Below are 20,600 nucleotides of genomic sequence, written 5' to 3'. Positions count from 1 at the left end.
CTTTTTATTTTAATAATAGTTGTTGATTAGATTTGGTTATCTAATATTAATAATTAGTATATAAATTGTTACAGCTATATGTAATATGAGATATAAATATTTGATATTGATAATTTATAATCAATTTACTTAAAAAAATAATAGCTAATTGCTTACACTTAAAAAGAAATAAGATTTAAATAGAGAAATTCATACTGTATTGATGGGGTGTGCTAATAATATATGTATGAGCTATGGGGTTGTTTAGTCATTCAAGAATGACTTAATAAAGAATGTTATAATTATTTCTTTTTTACTATTTATTTAATTTATTTGTTTATAATGTATCGAACTTTAAACTCGAAAACTAATATTTATTTGAAGGCGACTTGTATTTATACTATTTATTAAGATATAAAATTTTAGAATAATAGCTATTTTGCTCGTTAACATATGAATTGACTAAAAAGCCCTTAATTGTTTTTATGAAGATTTCTTTATTGATTAGTTCTGTGAATTATTTCTACTCATATAAACTTAATTCATGTTATCAATTATTTATTTTATTTTCATTTATTTAAATAATAAAAAAATTAAATCATACACATTTCATCATAAGTTGTTGGGATAAACAGAGTAAATTAATATAATTATTCCTGTCTCACATTTCATCATAAGTTTATGCAACACTCACTCATCCCACTGAAACTTAAATATAGAAACACGATTCACCTCACTCATCCCATTGAAATTTAAATATAGAACACGATTCACCTCACTCATCCCATTGAAATTTAAATATAGAAACACGATTCACCTCACTCATCCCACTCAAATTTTAAAAGTATTAGCACCATTCTTCCTACACATACGAAAACCCAAATCTCCAATTTTTCCCCCTTCCCAAGGATTGTAGTTTTCTTCAAATTAAAACTTAGGATATGTGTTATATTTACATAAATTATCTATATTTCTTGTATAATTATAAAACTTACTCATAATAATAAAAAAGTATGGATTATTTTGTATAAACATATTGATGTCGTTATGACATATGTGTAGTTTTTCAAAAATAAAAATGATTTATGTAAATGATATTGTGTTTGATAGGTGTACGTGTAACTTTTTAAAGGACATGAGTAATTTAAATAAATAAATCATAAGTTAGAGAGTATAAATATAAATATCCCTAAAACTTAAAAGCCAACAATATATTTGGTTTCGTTTTTAAATTAATTTTTAATGTTTTGTGGAGATAGAGAGAAAAATAGAATGGTGTGTCAAAAACAATTGGCTGCACCTGAATGAAGGGAAATGGTATAAGAGCAACCAAATAAATTGAAAAAAATTGTCACAAATAGTAATGGTATGTAGAAAGTAAAAATGAAACGATATTAGTCTCTAATTTTATGAATACATGTAAAAATAGAACCGACTGAAATAATATCGTCTCCATTTCTAATCTATCGTGTCTTTATCCCCTCCCCTCCCCTCTAAGTAAACAACCCCTTAATTCCAAAGCCTGGCCCTCACTCAGCCCGCCAAGGGGGTATCAATGCTCACCTCAACCTTCATACTTTCACCCAAAAATTGATATACATTGCACAAGAAACTTAAACACAACACATAGATTAAATGACAAAATTGGGCACGAGTAGCAAACTAGCAACCCATCTTAAATCCGTCCACGAAAACAAAGAAACTGCTTATATTATATAGCACAATGAGGGGAAAATCATACATAAAAACGTGCAGCTCAAGACCATTAAAACAGCCACCATCGCCGCCTGCCCTGATTTTTCTGCAGCAAATAAGACAACATGGTGTATGAGTTTGAGACCAAGTGTTCTACCACGTTCATCAAACATGACAAATCTGTTCAAAGCTAGAGACTAGAATCAATTTTGCTATGAAGATAATTCGTAAGTGTACCAAGGAAAGTTTCAGTCGGACAAAATAGTAAGATGGGCAACTGCAAAAACAACTGAGACAAACCTTTTGGTCATGGTTCTGGGACTGCAGTACTATAGGCTGAGGAAGGACGCCGTTGTCAATGTTTTGCAAGTAGGGCTCTACTTTCTCTTTCAGCATCTCATTCAGCTGAAAATTGAGTTTAGGGGCGGTCATCGGCCATAATGTTCACACCCTTGAAGCAAGTTTTTGATAAAGTAGGCTAACCAAGCAATATATTAGAAATATCATACAGAGAAAAAAAAAAAAAAAATTGAAAAAACTTGTTTCTCATCCTCTCACCATTGTGGTATTGCCTGGCTACAATAAGCGTCCAAGTTATGCATGGTAACAAGAGATGAGTGGATTAATTCAGTGGTTCTTCATACAGCTTGCTATATTAACTGTCATTCACGAGGCTTAGTCCCTCAAAATTGAATTATAATGGGTACCTAATAAATAAGAGCCATTACTTGGGACATGGAGCACAAATACTACAATAGTAGCAGCATTGCCAACTAGTCAAATCCTCCCACGCAGAGATATGACTCTTTCCTCTCTCCTCTCTTTTTTAGAGCTTGGAAAGAATCTAAGTACAAGAAACCATATCTGTTATAATTTCCAAATTTACTATATGGCCATGTGCAGAAACCTTCATTTGTTGGAATGGTACGGAATGTAAAAATGAAGCAGAATTCTTACATCATCATTCTCAGAGATGACAGATCAACAAAGCGGTTCTTGCATGAAATAATATGTACATGAAATTGATATTCAGACTACATGAGTTATAATGTTGAATATCATCAAGAAATATCCATACTACGAGGCATTAAAACACTTCAGAAATTTACTCACCTTCTCTTCACGCCACTTTGTTTCCCACTGTGTGTCCAATATTTTATCAGCAATTTCTCTTTGTGCATTAAGAAGAATAGTCATCTCATATAGCTTCTTTGGATCTTTAAGGTCTTCCTCGGACCAAGAAGATGCATTCAGTGGAAGGTCCAAGTCCTGCAAAATGCTTAAATTTTATCATTTGACTTGGAAAAAAGACCGTAAAAGGTCAGAAGTGGCAGTATTAACTATTAAAAAAAATCTTCTTAAGATAGTAATAAATGGTTAATTACACTAGGACCCCTTCAGAATTGCCAACTTTACCACTTTCCTTCTATCTTTAATAATTACAAAAACCATGAAGACCAAGAATAAGATGTAGGTCCTATATTCAATGGTGTAATAACCCAAATGTTTGAATTTAAATAAAATAAGAATGCAAGGGATGGTGGTTATGACATGGGCCTGCAGGGGCATATACTTCTATAGGACACCACAAGAACAGATGCAAATTAAGCCAACAAAACAAGTGATTTGCTATGAAAAACTTGGAAAAATAACGAGGAGAAAAACTCATGGTACAACTATAACACCAGTAAATTTCTGTCTAGTACTATGCTGTTGAAGCCAGTTTCAATTTCCAAGTATCTACTCTACACAGTAATAAATGGAACTAGAAGCAGCGACAAAACTCGAGAAAAAAATAAACATACCCCCCAATCATGAGGCCGTGGGGGAGGATTAAGCTTCATGACTTCTGCCTCCAGAGCTTTCTTGGCCTTGTAGAATGGAACGTTTTTCACAACTACAGGATCATCCTTAGCACGGCTGGGATCTATGGAGATTAAAGCCTGACAATGTAATACTGTTAGCACTGTAAATGACATGTCAACCAACCCCCCAACATTGTTGAGGACTCAGGGGCGTCTGCTAGAAGTACATTCCAAACGGTGCACTCAAAGTGAAATGTCATTACGGACTCACAGACAACTCACCCTAGGGTAATCTAGATAAAGAAGAGCTACCATCATAATGTTGCACATTTCTGCAATTTCATGTTTCCATGCAGACTGGCAGAGATGCATCTAGTGATCAAATCAAACTGTAAAGTATGTATCCTCTAGAACAAGAGAGAGAGTATACCAATTCTTTTAACATCTAGAAGATGATCTTTACCTAATGATGTTAATAAAAACGTTGTAACATTTGAAATTCGGACATCAAATTGTCAGAAACAAGAGAGAAAAGCAAGAGACCGTTGGGATGATGGAGAAAGAATCATAAATGAAATGAGGATGAGATTATGATGATACTTTGTCAATCCCACTGCAATAACTAGAGGGTTCTTCCAGAGAAATCCAACTTCAGATAAAAGATCTGCATATTTTCGTTAATGTCCTTGTCCCAGCATTAGCTGAACTAGATATTTTCTTGACAAAGGAAACCAGGTTGCAGATTAGGGTTACAAAGAAAGTTCCTTCATCCCCCCCATAATATTGAATTGAGCCCCATAATTATTCATAGATTCTGATTGCTGGGTACAACTAGGTACTCTTTCAATGAAGAAATCTTGCTGAGAAAATTATCCTACCTCTTGCAAATACTCCCACCCTGGTTCTCGTTTGGCAACTTCATTCCGGAGTTGATCATACCGCATAGATTCCTAACAATGTGTCACAAGATTACAAAAATCACAAAAGCATATGAGAGCATGGTATACAGAGAGCAAGAAAAGGAAGAATGCCAATGTTTCACAGAGAAAGGGCTCCCAACTTTAGAAAGTTAACACAACACTCAAAAACCGCATATGACGATGCCAGTGGTTTAGGTGTATCTTTTAGGCAAAAGCAACAAAATTCTGATACATGGGCAAGGAAGCACAGTAAGCTGAATCTTTTCTTATAATTACAATTTCCACCAAAGTGTAATAATGCAATTGATGACAAGATAAAGACACATATAGGATGAGACTGATATTTCTACTTGTATCAAGAAGAAAAGGGGACATAGGAAAAACAGAGTATTGGTTTCCTGGAAAAGAGACTCTCCACCCACAAAGGCTGCTTAAATTATATCAACTAGGATTAGGAGATGAATCGAGAGAGGACCCATATATCAACCATAGTTATTCCAGAATTTTAGAGAGGCTTCAGCAATTAATCTCATGCTCAAACTTTCAGAGAATATTGATCTAAAAATAGCTAGTGACCAGAACAAAGGAAAAAAATTGGGTAATGCAACACATACTCTGTGCTCTCCTCTTTCACTTCCTAAGATATACACTTCTCTGCTATTTTAGTTTTAGGCCAATGCAGAACTCAAATTAATGTGAATTTTTACTTTCAGATCATAGTTCAGATTGTCAGATAATGGCTTAAGTTTGTCAACCATGACACTAGAAACATTAGAACTGGACCTTGTATTGCCACCAAATTTTCTGCTTGACATCATCGTCGTAATCCATGCCTCCCACGATCTGAGGCAAGGTTATCAACCAAAATGCAGCAATGCTGGGATCCTTCATACTGTGAACTATATGCTGCAAAAGTAAACAAAATCAGTAACCCTGCTGGAAATACGTTGTATCCAAGCTAAATCTGTATTGAAATACGGTTATTATCTTAATCTTAAGAGTGCAACATCGTGGATAGGAATCTGCCTCCAAGGGTGTCGGGCCCAGGGCAGGGGATGGAGAGTGAGCACTTTGATGCATAACCACCTCCCCAGGACCCAATCCTTTCCTATTTCTCTTCGCATTCTGTTCTACCAATCTATATAAGGACTCCTCCAGAATAAAGTGGAAATAACATACTAAAAAGTATCAGCACTAAAAACTATCATGCTTCATAGACAGCATGGTTAATTATTGAAAACTAGCCAGCAGAAACCATGGTAATACAATGTACCTTCTAAGAACAAAACTCTGACACCGATCAATACACCAAAAATTGAAAAAAAGAATGAAATACATTTATATTAGACCCTTTACTAGAAGACAATTACGGCAAACATGAATAAGTTGAACTAGAATCAGCTACTTCACATCAGAAGCAATTTAACACAAGGAAAAACATGAACCAAAGAAATAAGTGTCGGAATGAAAGAATCCCCAACAATGTAACTGGAATTTTCACTTAGAGGCTATTTATCAAAAATCCTTTTCAATATGCTTCATAAGCATATCAAGGCACCTGCACCGATGGACGAATTTCAACTTTTATCTATAAACACAATAAATCTCATTTTTTATGACCCAACTGAGAGAAAAGCCAGCAACAAATAAAACAAACTAAAAAATTATATTTAAACTGTAAAGAAGTAATGGAGAATTAAATAGCACTAACCTCATAAGGATAGTCCATCTTACGCAAGATGTCACAGGCTTTCCATGGAGGTTCCATTATCTGAGAAATCGGGACAAAAGAACAAAAAAGTTTTAACCAATAAACTTAAGTATGAGATATATCAGCTATGGCATGAGCATGCAATTCAGAACGTAAACTCCAATGAACATAAGCATGAGATGGTGCATAACAGCTATTTTTTATGTGCAAGAAATTCATCATAGACTTCTTTTCACTCATTAGATTCAAATATTTCTGAACATTAGGACCTAAAAACCACCACATATTAAGAAAATAAATCTTTAAATGAGAATATGAAAGCACCAGATCTTACATCATCTGCAGATATTCTAAGTGGAAATTTTCCTTTGCATTCTGGACATTTCATCACCCCCTGTAAAGCAATAAGTGACCCAAGAATGATCAGAGCTCAAAGATGAAAACCTTCCAAACCTTTGACACTAAGGTCTACAAAGAAGTGAACACCTACTACAATTGTTGCAATTCGTGAGACAAGATGGCAAGTAAAAACCTTCTGATCTTAAAACATAGTAGCAAACAGAATATAAGAACCTAAACTACCATGAAAAGAACCTCTTCAATTAAAACTAAACTTAGCAAAGCATAGTCCCACTGCATTCAAGGACATAACTCTATAGAACTGCATGTTTAGGATTAGATAGTGAAGCTAACTACCCCAACAGCTACAATAAGAAAATTCTGGGTTAATTGGTTGCAAAATATATGTAGTTCTTACTGATCCATCACAACTTGGACATTCTTTATATGGCAATGGCAGATGAAGATCAACACTTGAAGGAAGGTGAACCAACTCAGCTCGGTTTTCAGCAATTGCATCAGCAATATTTTCAGCTGTTGCCTTCTCTCCACTACAAGAGTATCAATAACATACCAGATATAAAGTATCAGGCTAACAAAGTGACATGTAGGAATTCACTGATAAACAGAAACATAAGAACAATAATTAAGGCGGAGCATGGAGACAGCCACCATAGACAGATAGGAAACTAGACCTTTGAGTTTGCATCAATATAGCTGGTCGAAATATTACATTGCTTGACTTGGTATCAGTTAAAATCTAAGAATTCATCATGACACCATTATATGAGAGCCAAGAGAGAAGATAAGAAGCAAATGTGTGTTACAGTTTACAGACATCCATGCATTAGAAAAAACTGACACTTCCAATAAAAACTATAGAAAATCAAGCGTCCACTACCCAACCAAACTGGTAAGGAATCTTATAATCCATCATTTTTCCCCTTCTAAAAATGCAATAGTTTTCGCCCACCTTCTCAAAGCATAATTTTTCACTTGATATTGCACTTTTCCTGAGCCTCTGCACATGGTACATTGCATGGCCTGCCATCCAGTGCAGGTCCTACAATTCCTGCATTTCAAAGATTGATTGTTATTATCAACTTACGTAATTAGCTATAAGACATGCTATATTTAAATGAGACAGTGGAAGATGTACAGTTAATAACTATTATTGGTTTCCTTTCAAAACCTTGAAAAATAAAATACTTCCAGTCAGCACCACATAGAGAATGGTGACATGATTTGCGAAGGTTTGCTCGCATGGGTATGGAATGTTGAGTTTCTAGAAGCAACGCTATGCTTTTTCTGAACAATAAGTATTAAACTCAGTCTGAGGTCGAGGTGAAGATCAAAGAGTGTAAGAGTAAGAAAAGCATAAGTCGAAGTACAAAACTAGATCCACTTGTTGGGTTAGAGATGATAATAGGCGTAGAAGTAAAACTGAACGGGCAAGAAATCAACAAGCGAAATTTTGCTCTTCAAAGTTGGGATAATAGGGAGGGTATGGGTCAAAAGACATAAAAACCATCAAATTCAACATGCACAAGTAGATAAAAGAAAACAAGAAGAGCGTGAGCGAATAAAACATGAAAAATACTCTCCCCTTCCAATAAATAAAGCAAGCTCCCCTACCCCTACCTTTCCTCTTCATTCTATATAAACCAAATAAAGCATCAGTGAAATAATGGAAGAGGGCCTCATTTTTCACTTATAGTTGGATGATGTTGCAAAACTATGTTTTAACAACAAGCGAGTGAAATCAGGTAGAGGTTCAGGTTAGGGGAGAGAAGTTTATCACAAAGTTCTAAATATTCTTATTCATCAATTGGCTTCATTAGTTCAACTTCAGCTCATTGAGACAAAACTATCTAGTTCCAAATCCAATCGAGCATCACCATCAGTTTTGGCTGTTATGTATATCAAGATGCATCAAAAGCATGAGATCGGGCATCAGTGCAATTTAATGGGCTCCCCACCAGTCTTCTGCAACCAAAGCATTTACCTAATCACAAAGTTCATTGTACAACACCAATAGATAGAAGTGGAAAAAAAGTTGCTAATCACCGCTGTCAAGCAAATCCTAATATCCACCATGCTATATTAACGAATGCTTTAATTACACACACACACAAAAAAAAAAAAAAAGGAATGCTTTAGCTTGTTGAAATTAAACCCGTTATGTTATATAATTAGTATAAGACAGAGCGAAAACCTTAAAGCCAGCAGAATTATACAGTGAGCTAAATCACCTCTGACACAAAACCTTCTTTCCCAGTTCGAATGCAATGTCATAAGTCCCAAGAGTAGCAATGGCCTGAAATCAACCGGATGAATGAATAGCATTCGATTAATCCATAAGAGTGATAAGAAAAATCTATCAACAGCATTCCCCCACCCAAAGGAACAAAATGCTAAGTTGTTCAACTAAAACTGATGAAAAGTGGCAGCTCTGTCTTTTCTCACAGCTCACTAAAAAGTCTAAAATATATCACACTGTATCAATTCAGACAAACAAATTTGCCACTGCTGATGTATAAAAACGGCCCAAGTATCTCTGCCACCCCTGTGGTTCCATAGTTACAAGTTGGAAGAGGAGATTCTGACTAAATTGCAGAAGCAGCTGCCAGTATGCGTTCAGTGCCAAATGCAATGCTAAACACATGAAATTGTAAGGCACTTAGTTAGGATCATTAGTAACGTGAATTAACACAGAAATATTTTTTCGATGCAGATTATTATTTTTAGCAATATCCAAGCAATGGCAGAACTGAAATATTTCACTGCAATTTAACCGTCCAAGAAACAAACGGGAAATCAACAACACAAGAAGTTAGAACCGAGCAATAAGCCCTATTGCTTTCCCGCAGAAAGTCTAGTACATATGGACTGTAGAGAATAGAAGAACTGTGTCTCCAACTGATCTTCTACAGTCAACCATTTTTGGCAATACCCCACTTTGAAAAATTAAAAATCACCCTAAGATACCCAACCTTTTCCCCCTAAAAACACAGTCATTTCCACAAACAGCTAGACAACAGGCACAAAACTGTACGAAAGAGAATAGGGGTGTAGCATACGAAAACGGCGGAGTAAGAAAGCTTGGAGATGAACTCGGGGACGCCAAATCCACGCGGGGCAGAGCCAGCAATGTCGAAGGGGAGAGTGAAGGGCGAAAGCACGACCTTCACGGGGAACTCGAGGATGTCCATCAGTTGCTGCCCATAGCGGCGCGTGAAGAGCTTGTAGTGCAAGTCCACGAACTTTTTTATGCTCCTGGCCAGCTTATCTGTTCCCCGAGTCATTTTCGGCGGCTCTCAACGACGGAACGGAAGCGAATTTGAGCGCAGCGCCGCGCTGCGGTAGGAGAAGAAGACCGCAGTTCAGTATTCGGATAATGGTGGGATGAGGAATGGGAATGGGTTTATAGTTGCTTGGGGTATTTGCTTTCTTTCTGTTTATATACTTATGTGTGAAAAAAGTGCAAGCATCCCTTCCTAAAATTGCAAACGAGCAAATTATCCTCTTATTATTTACCTCTTTATATTTTTTAAAATATAACTTACCTTTCTATATTTTTTAAAATAAAGTAATTTATCACTCTTTATTGCATGTTTGGCAAGAAATAGTAACAAAAAAAAATAGTATTTTGGATAATTTTTACAATTTTACAAAATCACAATTGACATAAAATTTCATTCCATGTTTGGAATATGTATATGTGCATTACTTTTTTTTGTATTATAAATTCTATTGTATCTTTTATGTTATTTAAGAAATATGAATATTATATGTATAAAAGTTACATTATTTTTTAGCTTATATGTGAATTATATATATTAAATACAATATAAGACATATGATAAAATTTCAAACAAAAAATTTAATTCATCCACACAAGAAGGGATTGATTGTTTGTATATTACATCCACCCTTTTTAAAATTAGATTTAATTATACTAACTTTTTATATTTTCTGCAAAATTAGAAGTACACTCATTGAAGTTATAAACGTCTTGAGTTATTATTTTGGGTATATATTGCTCTATTGAGCTTTCCCCTTTTTAGATGTCGATAAAGTATCAGTATCATCATTTCAGGATCTCGTTGTTAAAAGAAATTTGACTCATAAAAATTTCAGGACCATTTAATTTAGAGAAGTAAATATTATATCAATAATAGTTTAGATAAATATTATATTAAAAATAGTTTAGAGGGCAAAGTGTATTTAGTCCTATATTTTATAATGTTCCAAAAGTACATATTATATTAATTCTAAACATTATATTTCGTTTTTATTACCCATTTTTACACCTTAAACAAAAATATAACAATTTTATTTTTATCTCAATTGTAAAAACATCTTAAGAAAATCATTTTAATTCGAATAAAATCATTTTTATCCTCTTCTGTTTCCTATCCGATAAGATGGATCGAAAGACAAACCTGAAACAAGAACATCAGCGAGCAGTGGCATCTTTCCACACAAACACACACACACATATATATCTACACATATATACATACAACCATGGCTGCAGCTTCAGCAGCTCCATTCACCATTAATGGAGCTGTGAAGACACAGGCATATTTGGATGGCAGCAGAGTGAAAGAAACTAAGGCACTGATTCCAGAGTTTTGTCGCCAATTTTACCACCTGGGCTGGGAATCCGGCGCTGGTGGCAGCATCACCATTAAAGTGCATGATGATTCCACTCCCAAACCCCATCAACCCATTGTCATGTCCCCCTCAGGTACAATGTCGTTATGTGTGATTTATACATGTGTTTGATGTTTTTTCTGTGTCAAGATTTGATTTTTATGGCTGATTTTCAGTGAGTTTTTGCTTTTATGGGGTTGTTGTGAAGGAATGATGGTTGTTGGGGTGTACTGTAGGCGTACAGAAGGAAAAGATGATGGAGGAGGATATGTATGTGTTGTCTCCTGATGGGTTTGTGTTGTCTGAACCATTGCCAAAGTCCTGCCCTAATAAGCCTCCCAAATGTTCTGATTATTGGCCCTTGTTCTTGGAGGTGTATAATTTTATCTTTATTCATGGTTGTTTAGTTGATTGCTTCTGCATTTTAGGTTTTAGGATCGATGATCAGCTCAATGGGCTGAAGTTTTAGTGTATTGATTGTGCATATAAGTCTATTTGTTCCTTTTGTCTTTTGTTTGGCAAATGGCAATGATAAGATGGCTCTCAGGAGAAAGGAATGTAGAAGAATTGGATGTTAAGTCGATTTTTTGTATGAATTTTGAATTTTAGAATTGAAGAATTCTTGATCATGCATCAGGTTAGGAGGACACCCTCTGCGTCTCGATAAGAATTAATTTTGGATGTTTTGGTTAGAGTATGAAGGTGAATGATTTGCATCAGCTAATACTCAGGTTTGTTAGCTCTTGAAATAGGAAATTGACGTGCTCAGTCGACCTTTTCACTTCTGCTCTTTAGTAATTATTTACTGAATTATTTAAATGAGGATCTCGACTGGAGTTTGAACTGTGGCATATACAGAAGAATGGGTTTTGGTTACAGGTTTTAAATCAGGATATAGGACAAGCACTATTTTTACCCTTTGTTCCTCAAGGAAGATCTCAGAATTGTATTTGGCTTATTCTTTAAATACATATGTGAAGAACCATGGAACATACATATGGGGCGATTCATGGATTAGTGCAAAAGCATCGGTGAGTGATTATAAGAGATTCTAATAATATACGTGACGAAAGCTACACGCGTTGTGCTGCAAACTTATACCTTACTTCTTTTTTGTGATCTTATCTTTTTGTATCAAATATCTCTGTATGCAATCTGCCTCTTCTGAATGATTATTTCAAATAGCACAGATTTTTGTTTCGCATGCTTTTTTTGCGTTTTGACTTGGAATGTAGTCTTCCAGGCTGAATGCTACCACTATCTCTCTGATGCCGCCATTAAACTCTATCAACTAGGCCTGAACTGGTCGACCCCATCTCACGGCCCCATTCGTAGTCCCAATGCAGTTCTAGGCAGTAACAGAAATGCTAAAGTCTCAGCAAAGGCAGGGACCCGTTCTCCAAATAATGGCACTGAACCATCAAGAGTAAGTCCAGAATCATTCTATGTTGTGCTGCAGTTACTTGGGTTCAGCTGTATTATGCATTTTAAGTACAATAAATCGATCTACTGCAGCGTTGCATTGTTCTAGACATTGAAGGAACTACAACTCCCATATCATTTGTAACGGATGTTCTCTTTCCATATGCTCGTGATAGTGTGGGAAAGCATTTGGAACTGACTTATGATACCGCCGAAACTCAGGACGATATTAAGCTACTGCGTGCTCAAGTAAGCAAATCATCTAAGAAAGCTTTTTAGATTATATGCCAAAGCTTGTTTTTTTTAAACAAGCTGAAGACTGATATTTTCCTGACACATAACTGTTTTTCAACCTTATATTGTCAATTAACACGTTAAATGTCGGAAATTTTATCTGTTGATCTCTCTTTACTGTACAAATCCCAGTACTTTCTGGAAAGCACTAGTGAGTTATCATTGTGCTTCGGATTCCCTAAATAATTGAAAGTTCCTTTTTCTGCTCCTACATATGTGAAAGACATGCGGCTTTCAAACAGTTCTTGTTGGTTTCAACCATTGCGTTGTAAACATTTGCTCAATCAGGTAGAAGAAGATCTAGAAAATGGGGTTCCTGATGCCGTTCCCATACCCACCGACGGAGTGAAAGAGGATATAATCCCAGCTGTGGTCGCTAACGTGGAGGCAATGATTAAAGCTGACAGGAAAATAACTTCCCTGAAACAGTTACAAGTAAAGCAAACTTTTTTCTTTCAGACTTCTTGTCCGAAAGAATAATGTTTGACCTCGCTAACATGTGACCGTCTCCAATCCAGGGTCATATCTGGCGAACTGGATTTCAGAGTAACGAGTTAGAGACGGTCATATTCGATGATGTTCCTGAAGCTCTGGAAAAGTGGCATTCTCTCGGAATTAAGGTTATTCTCTCTCTCAACTTTTTGCTCCGTGCATTTTTGTACTAATAAACCTTTACTCTGATTAAACCCGCGAAGAGCAAGAAAATGAAATTATTCTTGTTCCTTGGATTTATTACTCATTCATTTCATGTTTCCCTCTCTTAGGTTTACATATATTCCAGCGGCAGCAGATTGGCGCAACGGCTCTTGTTTGGCAACACAAATTACGGCGACCTCAGGAAGTACTTGAGTGGATTTTTTGATACTACAGTCGGGTAGTTTTCTATGCTCGAACGGAAAAAGCTCTCAATTCAAGTAGTTAAAAACTTCATCCCTGAACGTATTGGATATCATGCAACTAGGCTAACATTTCTCTCTGTTGCCTCAAGGAACAAGAAAGAAACAAAAAGCTACATCGAAATAACGGAATCTCTGGGAGTAGATAATCCATCAGAGATTTTATTCGTCACCGACGTATATCAAGAAGCTACAGCTGCAAAAGCAGCAGGTAAACTCCCAGCTTTCATTCCTATTTTTCGTTATCTTTTCCTAATTTATGTCATTCAGTAGGTTCAGATATTAAAGATAATCAGTTACATTTGATATTTTCAAACAATAAACTATTGTTAAAGTAGACATACACTCATATTCATGGGACTAAAACCTACAATATTTTGATTGTGGGGCCTCAACGTTATCACCTGCTCCCGACCTTATTGGCCTACTTTTGCATTTATAAACCCAGAGTTCTTCATGGAGCAATCTTATGCACTAGTTGAAATTTCTGTACAAGATTTTTCTCGTCTCTTTTAAGAATTTTCACTTCTTCGACCTTACTTTTGAAGTTGTCGTCGGCCTTTGGTCGTAATACAGGTTTGGAAGTGATAATTTCAATTCGGCCTGGGAACGGACCGCTTCCAGACAATCATGGCTTTCGGACAATAACTTCATTTTCGGAGATTTGAGGCTGAGTAAACTAGTGAATGTGTATCAATCAAATAAAATGTTACCTTCTTTTGCAAGTTGTAATTTCTAGTGGGTTTTACTGTTTTTTTTTTTTTGTTGCATCAATTATAATTACATTTTCAATCAATCAATATATTAATTATTAATATTAAAAATTATTAATCAATCAATAATTATTATAAAAATAGACGAATACTCATTATGCAATTTATACAATTTTGTTATAACACAGGATGTTGTTATGCAATTTACCCATTATTTAGAGTCCCATCACTCACATTTGGTGGGTTGGAATTTACCAACAATTTTGAATGACAATAATGGAAAGCTAAATTAAAGTGTTTTAAATTACTAATAATAACTTTTTTTTCTATAAATGAGTGACATTGAAATTCAAATATAAGACTAATAACATCACTTCATCTAAAGATTCAGACTGTGTTACAAATAAATCTTTTAATATTTAAAATAAATTACAACCGGCTCTCCTGAAATTTATTATATTTACAAATATTTTGTGGTTGTTCGAAAAATTATAAATACTCCTCTAGAATTACAAATATCATAATAAATATCCCTTTATGATGGCTCATCATAGGAGGGTATTTATTAAGATACTTATAATATTAAAGGGGTATTTATAATTTTTCAAACGAGAAATATTTGTAATTAAAGCAAATATTAGAGGAATTCTAATTTATAATTTACCCTAATATTTATATCTTAGCAGATTGTGGAAGTAGCGGCAGCCCAGTCGGCTTTAAGTTTTGATTTTTTGAATAGGATTGACCTCCATCCGATCGGGTGTGTAATATACTTTTCGTGTTATTCATACGTATATATAAATATTTATATATAAATAAAAAAATAATTATATTTACACTCCTTATGTATTGTCTTTTTATATAAATTATCTCTATTTTTTGAAAAATTACGAAAATCACCCCTAGCAGCCTTAAAATTAAAAAATGCTCCCTGTTAAGTAGTTTAACCTTTAAAATAAATTTACAAAGACAAAAATGCCCTTAGGGGTGTTTATATAATTAGAAAAAGGTAAAAGGGGTGCCAAAGTAATATTTAGGTAATATACTCCATATATTATTTTATTATTTACTAATTTTTAATTTAAATTTGAATTTAAATTATTTTATTAACTTTTTTTTTATTGGATCTCTATATAAAATGCATATTTAATAATTAAAATATTCAATTATTATATAAATAAAATAATTAATAGATCATAAGTTTAAATTAAAAAATTATCACACTTATATAAATTATTTGAAATTGTTAAAACTAAAAGATTAGTTATCCTCTATTTTTATTTATAACCGAGTTTTACTAAAATGAAAACTAAAAACAATTTATGTATTTTATATAAATCTAACTAAAATTAATAAAATAAAATAATTAATTTATTAAAAAGATATTTTAATAAAATGGGGGTTAGGGTGGGCATGGCGGGGGTGTGCAATAATTTTAGTAAAATTTAGTAATAAATAAAAATAGAGAATAAATAATCTTTTAATTTTAACAATTTTACTAAGGGATAAATTTATATATTAATTGAATAATTTAATATTTTAATTATTAAAAATTACAATTTTATATCAAAATTCAATTAAAAAAAAATAATAAAAATTTAATATAATAATTTACATATAAATTAAAAATTGGTATAAATAATAAAAAAAGTATGGGGTCATATTACTCATCTTTATAAATATTATCTTGACACTCCTTCTAACTTTTACTAATTACAGAAACACCCCTACAATATTTTTGTCCTTAAGAAATTATTTTAAAGGTTGACCTAGTCAATAGGGATATTTTGAATCTTAAAGACTGTCAGGATGATTTTTGTAATTTTTCAAAAAGCCCTTATAAACTAAAGTAATAATGTAAAATAGTTTTTATATATATATACATATACATCTAGAAGCAATAAGTACATTAAAGAAGTGGAGACATACACATTGATGTGTAGAGCACCAATTTTTCCAAGCACAAGTCCCATTTGTGGCCAAATCAGTGTTCATAGGCGTTCGTTACCATTCAACACTTTTTTGCAAATTAGTCCCTCAACTCTTTTAAAATTTCAATTGATCCTATAATATTTTGTGGTGATGTTGGACTACGATAGCATCATATATATATATATATATATATATATATCTATAAAGAACTAGTTTGTCGATAATATTAATTATTTCTCATATTATAAAGAATCATGAAACTATTATATATCCTTTTAAATACACATTATTAAAATTAAAAAATAAATCTAAGATATTTCAAACCAGTTGATGATGATGATGATGATAGGTCAATTAGTGATAATGTATTCTCTTATACCTGGGATATATGCACAGAATATGAATTTGATACTCCATGATTACCATTTTCATCATACTTTATTCCAAATCACTTCTTCTTCTTGCTCCACTATCCCTCCTAATTCTTTCTAATTTATATTTAATTAATAAATTTATTATGATCAAATTAAATGGTAACATGTGATTGGTTATATTGTATGGTGTATAATAAGGTTGTGACACGTGGATGATGGTTGATGGAGTTCAAGTAATCATCTGGCCATGTCTAATCAATCGAATAGGTATGTTCTCTGTGTGAAATGTGTCCACTGGGCGAAACACTTTGGTTGAAAGGATGCGTCATTTGGGTAATATGATGCGTCCATTCGGATGAAAAATTATAACCTTTTTTCAAATATTATACACTTCCCGCATATTCCTCATTTCTTCACAACAGGTTTAAGATAATTATATATTGTTGGGTGTTATGATTATTGGGTCGGTTGTTATTACTTCGATTTATGTGGTTGTCCAATCTCTAGTGGTACATCCAATTACTGCCCCAAGGGAAGAGCCTCAAGAAATTCTCCAACAACAACTTTACATATGTCATCAAAAGATGTTGTTCTACCTCACTACGTTTGAACCTAGCAAGGTTCTTAAAGTGAGGGAGCCGCCGTTTTTCTGAAGGGGAAACTTATAATGCCCAAAAAGGGCTACTTTGGATGCATGGAGAATGGGGATTTTCTATGTAGAAATTACATATTCAATGATATGTGTGTAAACAACGTATATAGCCCAACTAAAACTGCAAAGTTTTTTTGGGAATCATTAGAGGAAAATTACTAATTGACGTTAGGTCATCGCCATTCAATAATGAGTTAAATTAAGAGATCTGCATGAAAACCTGAAGAGTTTGCCATTCTTAGCCTAGAAAAGAATGACGTACTTGTCACGTCCTTGTATAGGCTTCAGTAAGCTCCTAAATAATGGCATACAAATTTTGAAAAAATAATATTGTCAAATAGATTCAGGATCAACGAGTGTGATGAATGTGGTTATGTTAAAGGCATAATGACTCTAGTCTGTCTATACTTAGATGACATGTCGATAGTGGGAAGAAATAATGACCTTATTTTGGCTATAAAAAAAGTATTAACAAAATATTTTGACATCGAAAACATGAGTTTAGCTGATGTAATATTAGGAATTAAGATCAATAAGATGTCTGATCTTATGAATTCACCTTTAGAAGTGGTGCAATATCTTGAAAGTTCTCAAAATAAACTTATATAGCTCGCTCTGCAGTGAAATCTAAGTTTATAGCCTTAGATAAAGTTGGAGAAGAAATCGAGCAGCTTCAAAATTTCTTGGAGAACATTCCATGTTGGACAAAACCAGTGCCTACCATTATGATACATTTTGACAGTCAACCGACTATAGGAAGGGGACAAAGCAATATGTATAATGGTAAATTTAGACATATTCGATGAATACATAATACCATAAGACAGTTGATCACGAGTGATTTAGCTGATCTATTAACAAAAGACATTTCTAAAGATCAAGTATACTGTTCATCGAGGGAAACTCACAATTAAGGGTTCGTTTGGTTCAAATAAAAGAAAAGTGAGAATGAGGGGGGGGGGAGTGAAAAGACAAGAGGAGGAAAAAAATAATAGTTTACTTTCACATTTTTTGATATTATTGGAAGGGTAGTAATTAAATTTCAAATACTTCCTCTTATTTGTCACGGAGAAAATAGATTGAGAAAAAAAAATATTTTTTGTAATTTTATTAAAAATAACCATTTTCTTTATTTTATACTAAAAAATAAACAAGTTGATATTATACTAAGATAATTTTAATATACCAAAAATTTTAAAATTTAATTTATTAGTAAAAATATTAATAAGAAAGAATACAAATATTTTTTTAATATTTATTAAACTGAGTGTTAAAACTATTTAGTTTTGGTTTAATAAGTTATAAAAATTATAAAAAATATTTGGAAGTCACTCCTTTATGTTAGTATATAAGTTTTAGTGCTACTAGCTCAAGATTTTTATTATCAACTTTTCATTCATTTAATTAAATAAATATAAAAACATCTTGAATATGTAAAATGCATGGAATGTGTTCCGATGACAGTAGAAATAAAAGATTAGAGCAATGAGACGAAGTAGGTTTTTTTTTTTTTTTTGAATTTTTAGTTTGTGAGTAAAGATGGAAGAAGATGAAGAAGAGAAGCAAAAAGAAAATTCAAAATCAATTGTACAATGCCTTTACTTTTACTCTTCAATCCCTTAACTCCGATGGATTACTCGGCGTTGAAACTCTTCGCCGTCAAGAAGACGACCCGGAAACTCGGGGCGAAGTCGTCGGAAAAAGCGGCAAGAGCTGCGGCTCAGCGCCCCTCGGCGTTGTCCTCGGAGACGGATGGAAGTAGAACTTCTTCTCCGCAATCGCTTTTTCCTCCTCCGTTGAAGGCGACGGTGACGGCGCCGTCGAGGGCTTTCTGAAGCTGTCCTCATTCAGAGGAGTAACCGGGCTGAGAACCAGCGAAGGGAAATCGAGAATGCTGGGCGACAAGATCTCGGGATTGCGGGGCGAGAAGCCCGAGGAGTGAGAAAAGCCCGGGATTAGGGTGTTGATCATGAGCCCGTTTTTCAAGCTGTTTCTCCGCTCGTAGAGTTTGAACCCTTGTTTCTTCTGCCCGGTGCTTTTGATGGGCGGTATGCTGCTGCCACCGCCGCCGCGAGCTGGATCGGTTTTGGAGGCTTGTTTGGCGGTGTCGGAGGATCCGGTGAGCATTTGCACCACCTGTTTGAAGGTGGAGGTGTCGGCTTGGACAAAAGTGGTGGGGTAAGGACTGGGCTCGTGAGATCTGGAGATGGGCTTGGGGCTGGGCACGGTGGGGGTGAGGGGTGGGGTGGGGATCAGATTGAGCGGCGGCCCAGTGGTGGTGCTGCTGGCATTGCTGTGGGGAGAGGTGGTGGGAGAAGGGTTGTCTTTCTCCGGCGAGGTACTGATCTCCATTGTAATTGATGGTAAACGATGAGTGTGAATTTCACGTCAAACAGAGAGAGAGAGAGAGAGAGAGGAAAATTGGGTGGAGAAGAAGAGATTGAATGAGTGAATAACAAGAACAAGAAGTAGAGAAGGTTTTTGGATTGCTTGTTTTGGGTTTTGTTTTTGTTGTCAAGTTGAACTCTTTCACCCACACCACCACTTTCTCTCTCTAGACCCCAATACCATATTTGAAAATTTTTTATTCGAATCAAATTTAATTAAATTAAATTAATTATAAAATAATTATATTATATTTATTATATAATTAATTTGTTTTTTAAAATTATATACTAATCATACGACAAATATATTATAATTGTTATATAAATGATTTATATTTAATTAAACCAAATTGGAATTAAAATTTCTCATACCTTAGTTACCCTACCTACACTTATTCTCTCTCTCCTCTCCTCTCTCATGTTGGTGTTTGGTTTTTGGTTCATAGTGGGGTTGGAGGGGGAAGTGATTGGCTGACCAGAAAATTGGGGTCTTTTTGTAATTATAAAAAAAAGGAGTGGGTTAAACTGCAAAAAGGATAAGAGAAAGAGTCCATATGTTAATTTCTCATCATCTTAGGTAATCACTGACTGAGTTTTTATCCTCATTTTGTGTTCCTAAAGAATAATATTAATCCTTTTCATAAAATAGTAATTTTTCTAACTGTAAAACATAAATAAATAAAAATAGAGGAGATTTGTGTAAATATACTACAAATTAGGGGTGTAAATATAATTGTAATAATTTTAATGTAATGATTCAAAATTTCACATTTATATATATATATATATATGTATGTATGTGTATGTAAATTTGAAAGGAAG

General features: G+C 34.1%; 3 protein-coding genes across 8 annotated transcripts; 1 reads left to right on the top strand and 2 right to left on the bottom strand.

The window, feature by feature from the left end:
- Nucleotides 1-1,592: 1,592 nt before the first annotated feature.
- EMB2737 (embryo defective 2737) lies at nucleotides 1,593-9,897 on the bottom strand. 4 transcript variants are annotated; one of them, XM_011099988.3, is made up of 12 exons: nucleotides 9,530-9,896; nucleotides 8,702-8,766; nucleotides 7,423-7,521; nucleotides 6,868-7,000; nucleotides 6,445-6,504; nucleotides 6,111-6,170; nucleotides 5,183-5,305; nucleotides 4,358-4,429; nucleotides 3,480-3,617; nucleotides 2,788-2,943; nucleotides 1,975-2,079; nucleotides 1,593-1,780 (listed from the first exon to the last, which is right to left on the bottom strand). In XM_011099988.3, the coding sequence occupies exons 1-12, from the start codon at nucleotides 9,752-9,754 to the stop codon at nucleotides 1,745-1,747; spliced, it is 1,272 nt and encodes a 423-aa protein (XP_011098290.1). In that variant the 5' UTR covers nucleotides 9,755-9,896; the 3' UTR covers nucleotides 1,593-1,744. The 4 variants fall into 4 exon arrangements, 2 of the variants coding, with proteins under 2 accessions (XP_011098290.1, XP_088733287.1); XM_088877161.1 differs by having other exon boundaries at nucleotides 8,665-8,766; nucleotides 9,530-9,669; XR_849014.3 differs by lacking the exon at nucleotides 1,593-1,780 and adding an exon at nucleotides 2,233-2,381 and having other exon boundaries at nucleotides 1,975-2,152; nucleotides 9,530-9,897.
- A 965-nt stretch (nucleotides 9,898-10,862) lies between these two features.
- LOC105176985 (putative bifunctional methylthioribulose-1-phosphate dehydratase/enolase-phosphatase E1) lies at nucleotides 10,863-14,479 on the top strand. 3 transcript variants are annotated; one of them, XM_011099989.3, is made up of 9 exons: nucleotides 10,863-11,202; nucleotides 11,345-11,481; nucleotides 12,352-12,534; nucleotides 12,624-12,779; nucleotides 13,113-13,259; nucleotides 13,343-13,444; nucleotides 13,589-13,698; nucleotides 13,813-13,931; nucleotides 14,297-14,479. In XM_011099989.3, the coding sequence occupies exons 1-9, from the start codon at nucleotides 10,980-10,982 to the stop codon at nucleotides 14,386-14,388; spliced, it is 1,269 nt and encodes a 422-aa protein (XP_011098291.1). In that variant the 5' UTR covers nucleotides 10,863-10,979; the 3' UTR covers nucleotides 14,389-14,479. The 3 variants fall into 3 exon arrangements, with proteins under 3 accessions (XP_011098291.1, XP_011098293.1, XP_011098292.1); XM_011099991.2 differs by lacking the exon at nucleotides 11,345-11,481 and having other exon boundaries at nucleotides 10,864-11,202; nucleotides 12,404-12,534; XM_011099990.2 differs by lacking the exon at nucleotides 11,345-11,481 and having other exon boundaries at nucleotides 10,865-11,202; nucleotides 12,344-12,534.
- A 4,398-nt stretch (nucleotides 14,480-18,877) lies between these two features.
- Nucleotides 18,878-19,941, bottom strand: LOC105176986 (VQ motif-containing protein). The gene has a single exon (XM_011099992.3). It carries the CDS (start codon nucleotides 19,741-19,743, stop codon nucleotides 19,051-19,053), a length of 693 nt encoding a protein of 230 aa, XP_011098294.1. The 5' UTR covers nucleotides 19,744-19,941; the 3' UTR covers nucleotides 18,878-19,050.
- Nucleotides 19,942-20,600: the final 659 nt, after the last annotated feature.

This window comes from Sesamum indicum, linkage group LG13 (assembly GCF_026168435.1).
Source record: "Sesamum indicum cultivar Baizhima isolate 11 linkage group LG13, ASM2616843v1, whole genome shotgun sequence".
NCBI classification, from domain to species: domain Eukaryota; kingdom Viridiplantae; phylum Streptophyta; class Magnoliopsida; order Lamiales; family Pedaliaceae; genus Sesamum; species Sesamum indicum.
This window is presented reverse-complemented; position numbering and strand designations above follow the sequence as displayed.

Excerpts from the sequence above, each read along its gene's own strand:
- EMB2737 (XM_011099988.3), bottom strand. The coding sequence starts at position 9,754 with ATGACTCGGGGAACAGATAAGCTGGCCAGGAGCATAAAAAAGTTCGTG. Across the intron at positions 6,505-6,867 it reads GTCCAAGTTGTGATGGATCA|GGGGTGATGAAATGTCCAGA; the intron begins GTAAGAACTACA and ends ATTGCTTTACAG. Across the intron at positions 3,618-4,357 it reads GGTGGGAGTATTTGCAAGAG|GCTTTAATCTCCATAGATCC; the intron begins GTAGGATAATTT and ends TTACATTGTCAG.
- LOC105176985 (XM_011099989.3), top strand. The coding sequence starts at position 10,980 with ATGGCTGCAGCTTCAGCAGCTCCATTCACCATTAATGGAGCTGTGAAG. Across the intron at positions 11,203-11,344 it reads CATTGTCATGTCCCCCTCAG|GCGTACAGAAGGAAAAGATG; the intron begins GTACAATGTCGT and ends GGTGTACTGTAG. Across the intron at positions 12,535-12,623 it reads ATGGCACTGAACCATCAAGA|CGTTGCATTGTTCTAGACAT; the intron begins GTAAGTCCAGAA and ends GATCTACTGCAG.
- LOC105176986 (XM_011099992.3), bottom strand. The coding sequence starts at position 19,743 with ATGGAGATCAGTACCTCGCCGGAGAAAGACAACCCTTCTCCCACCACC.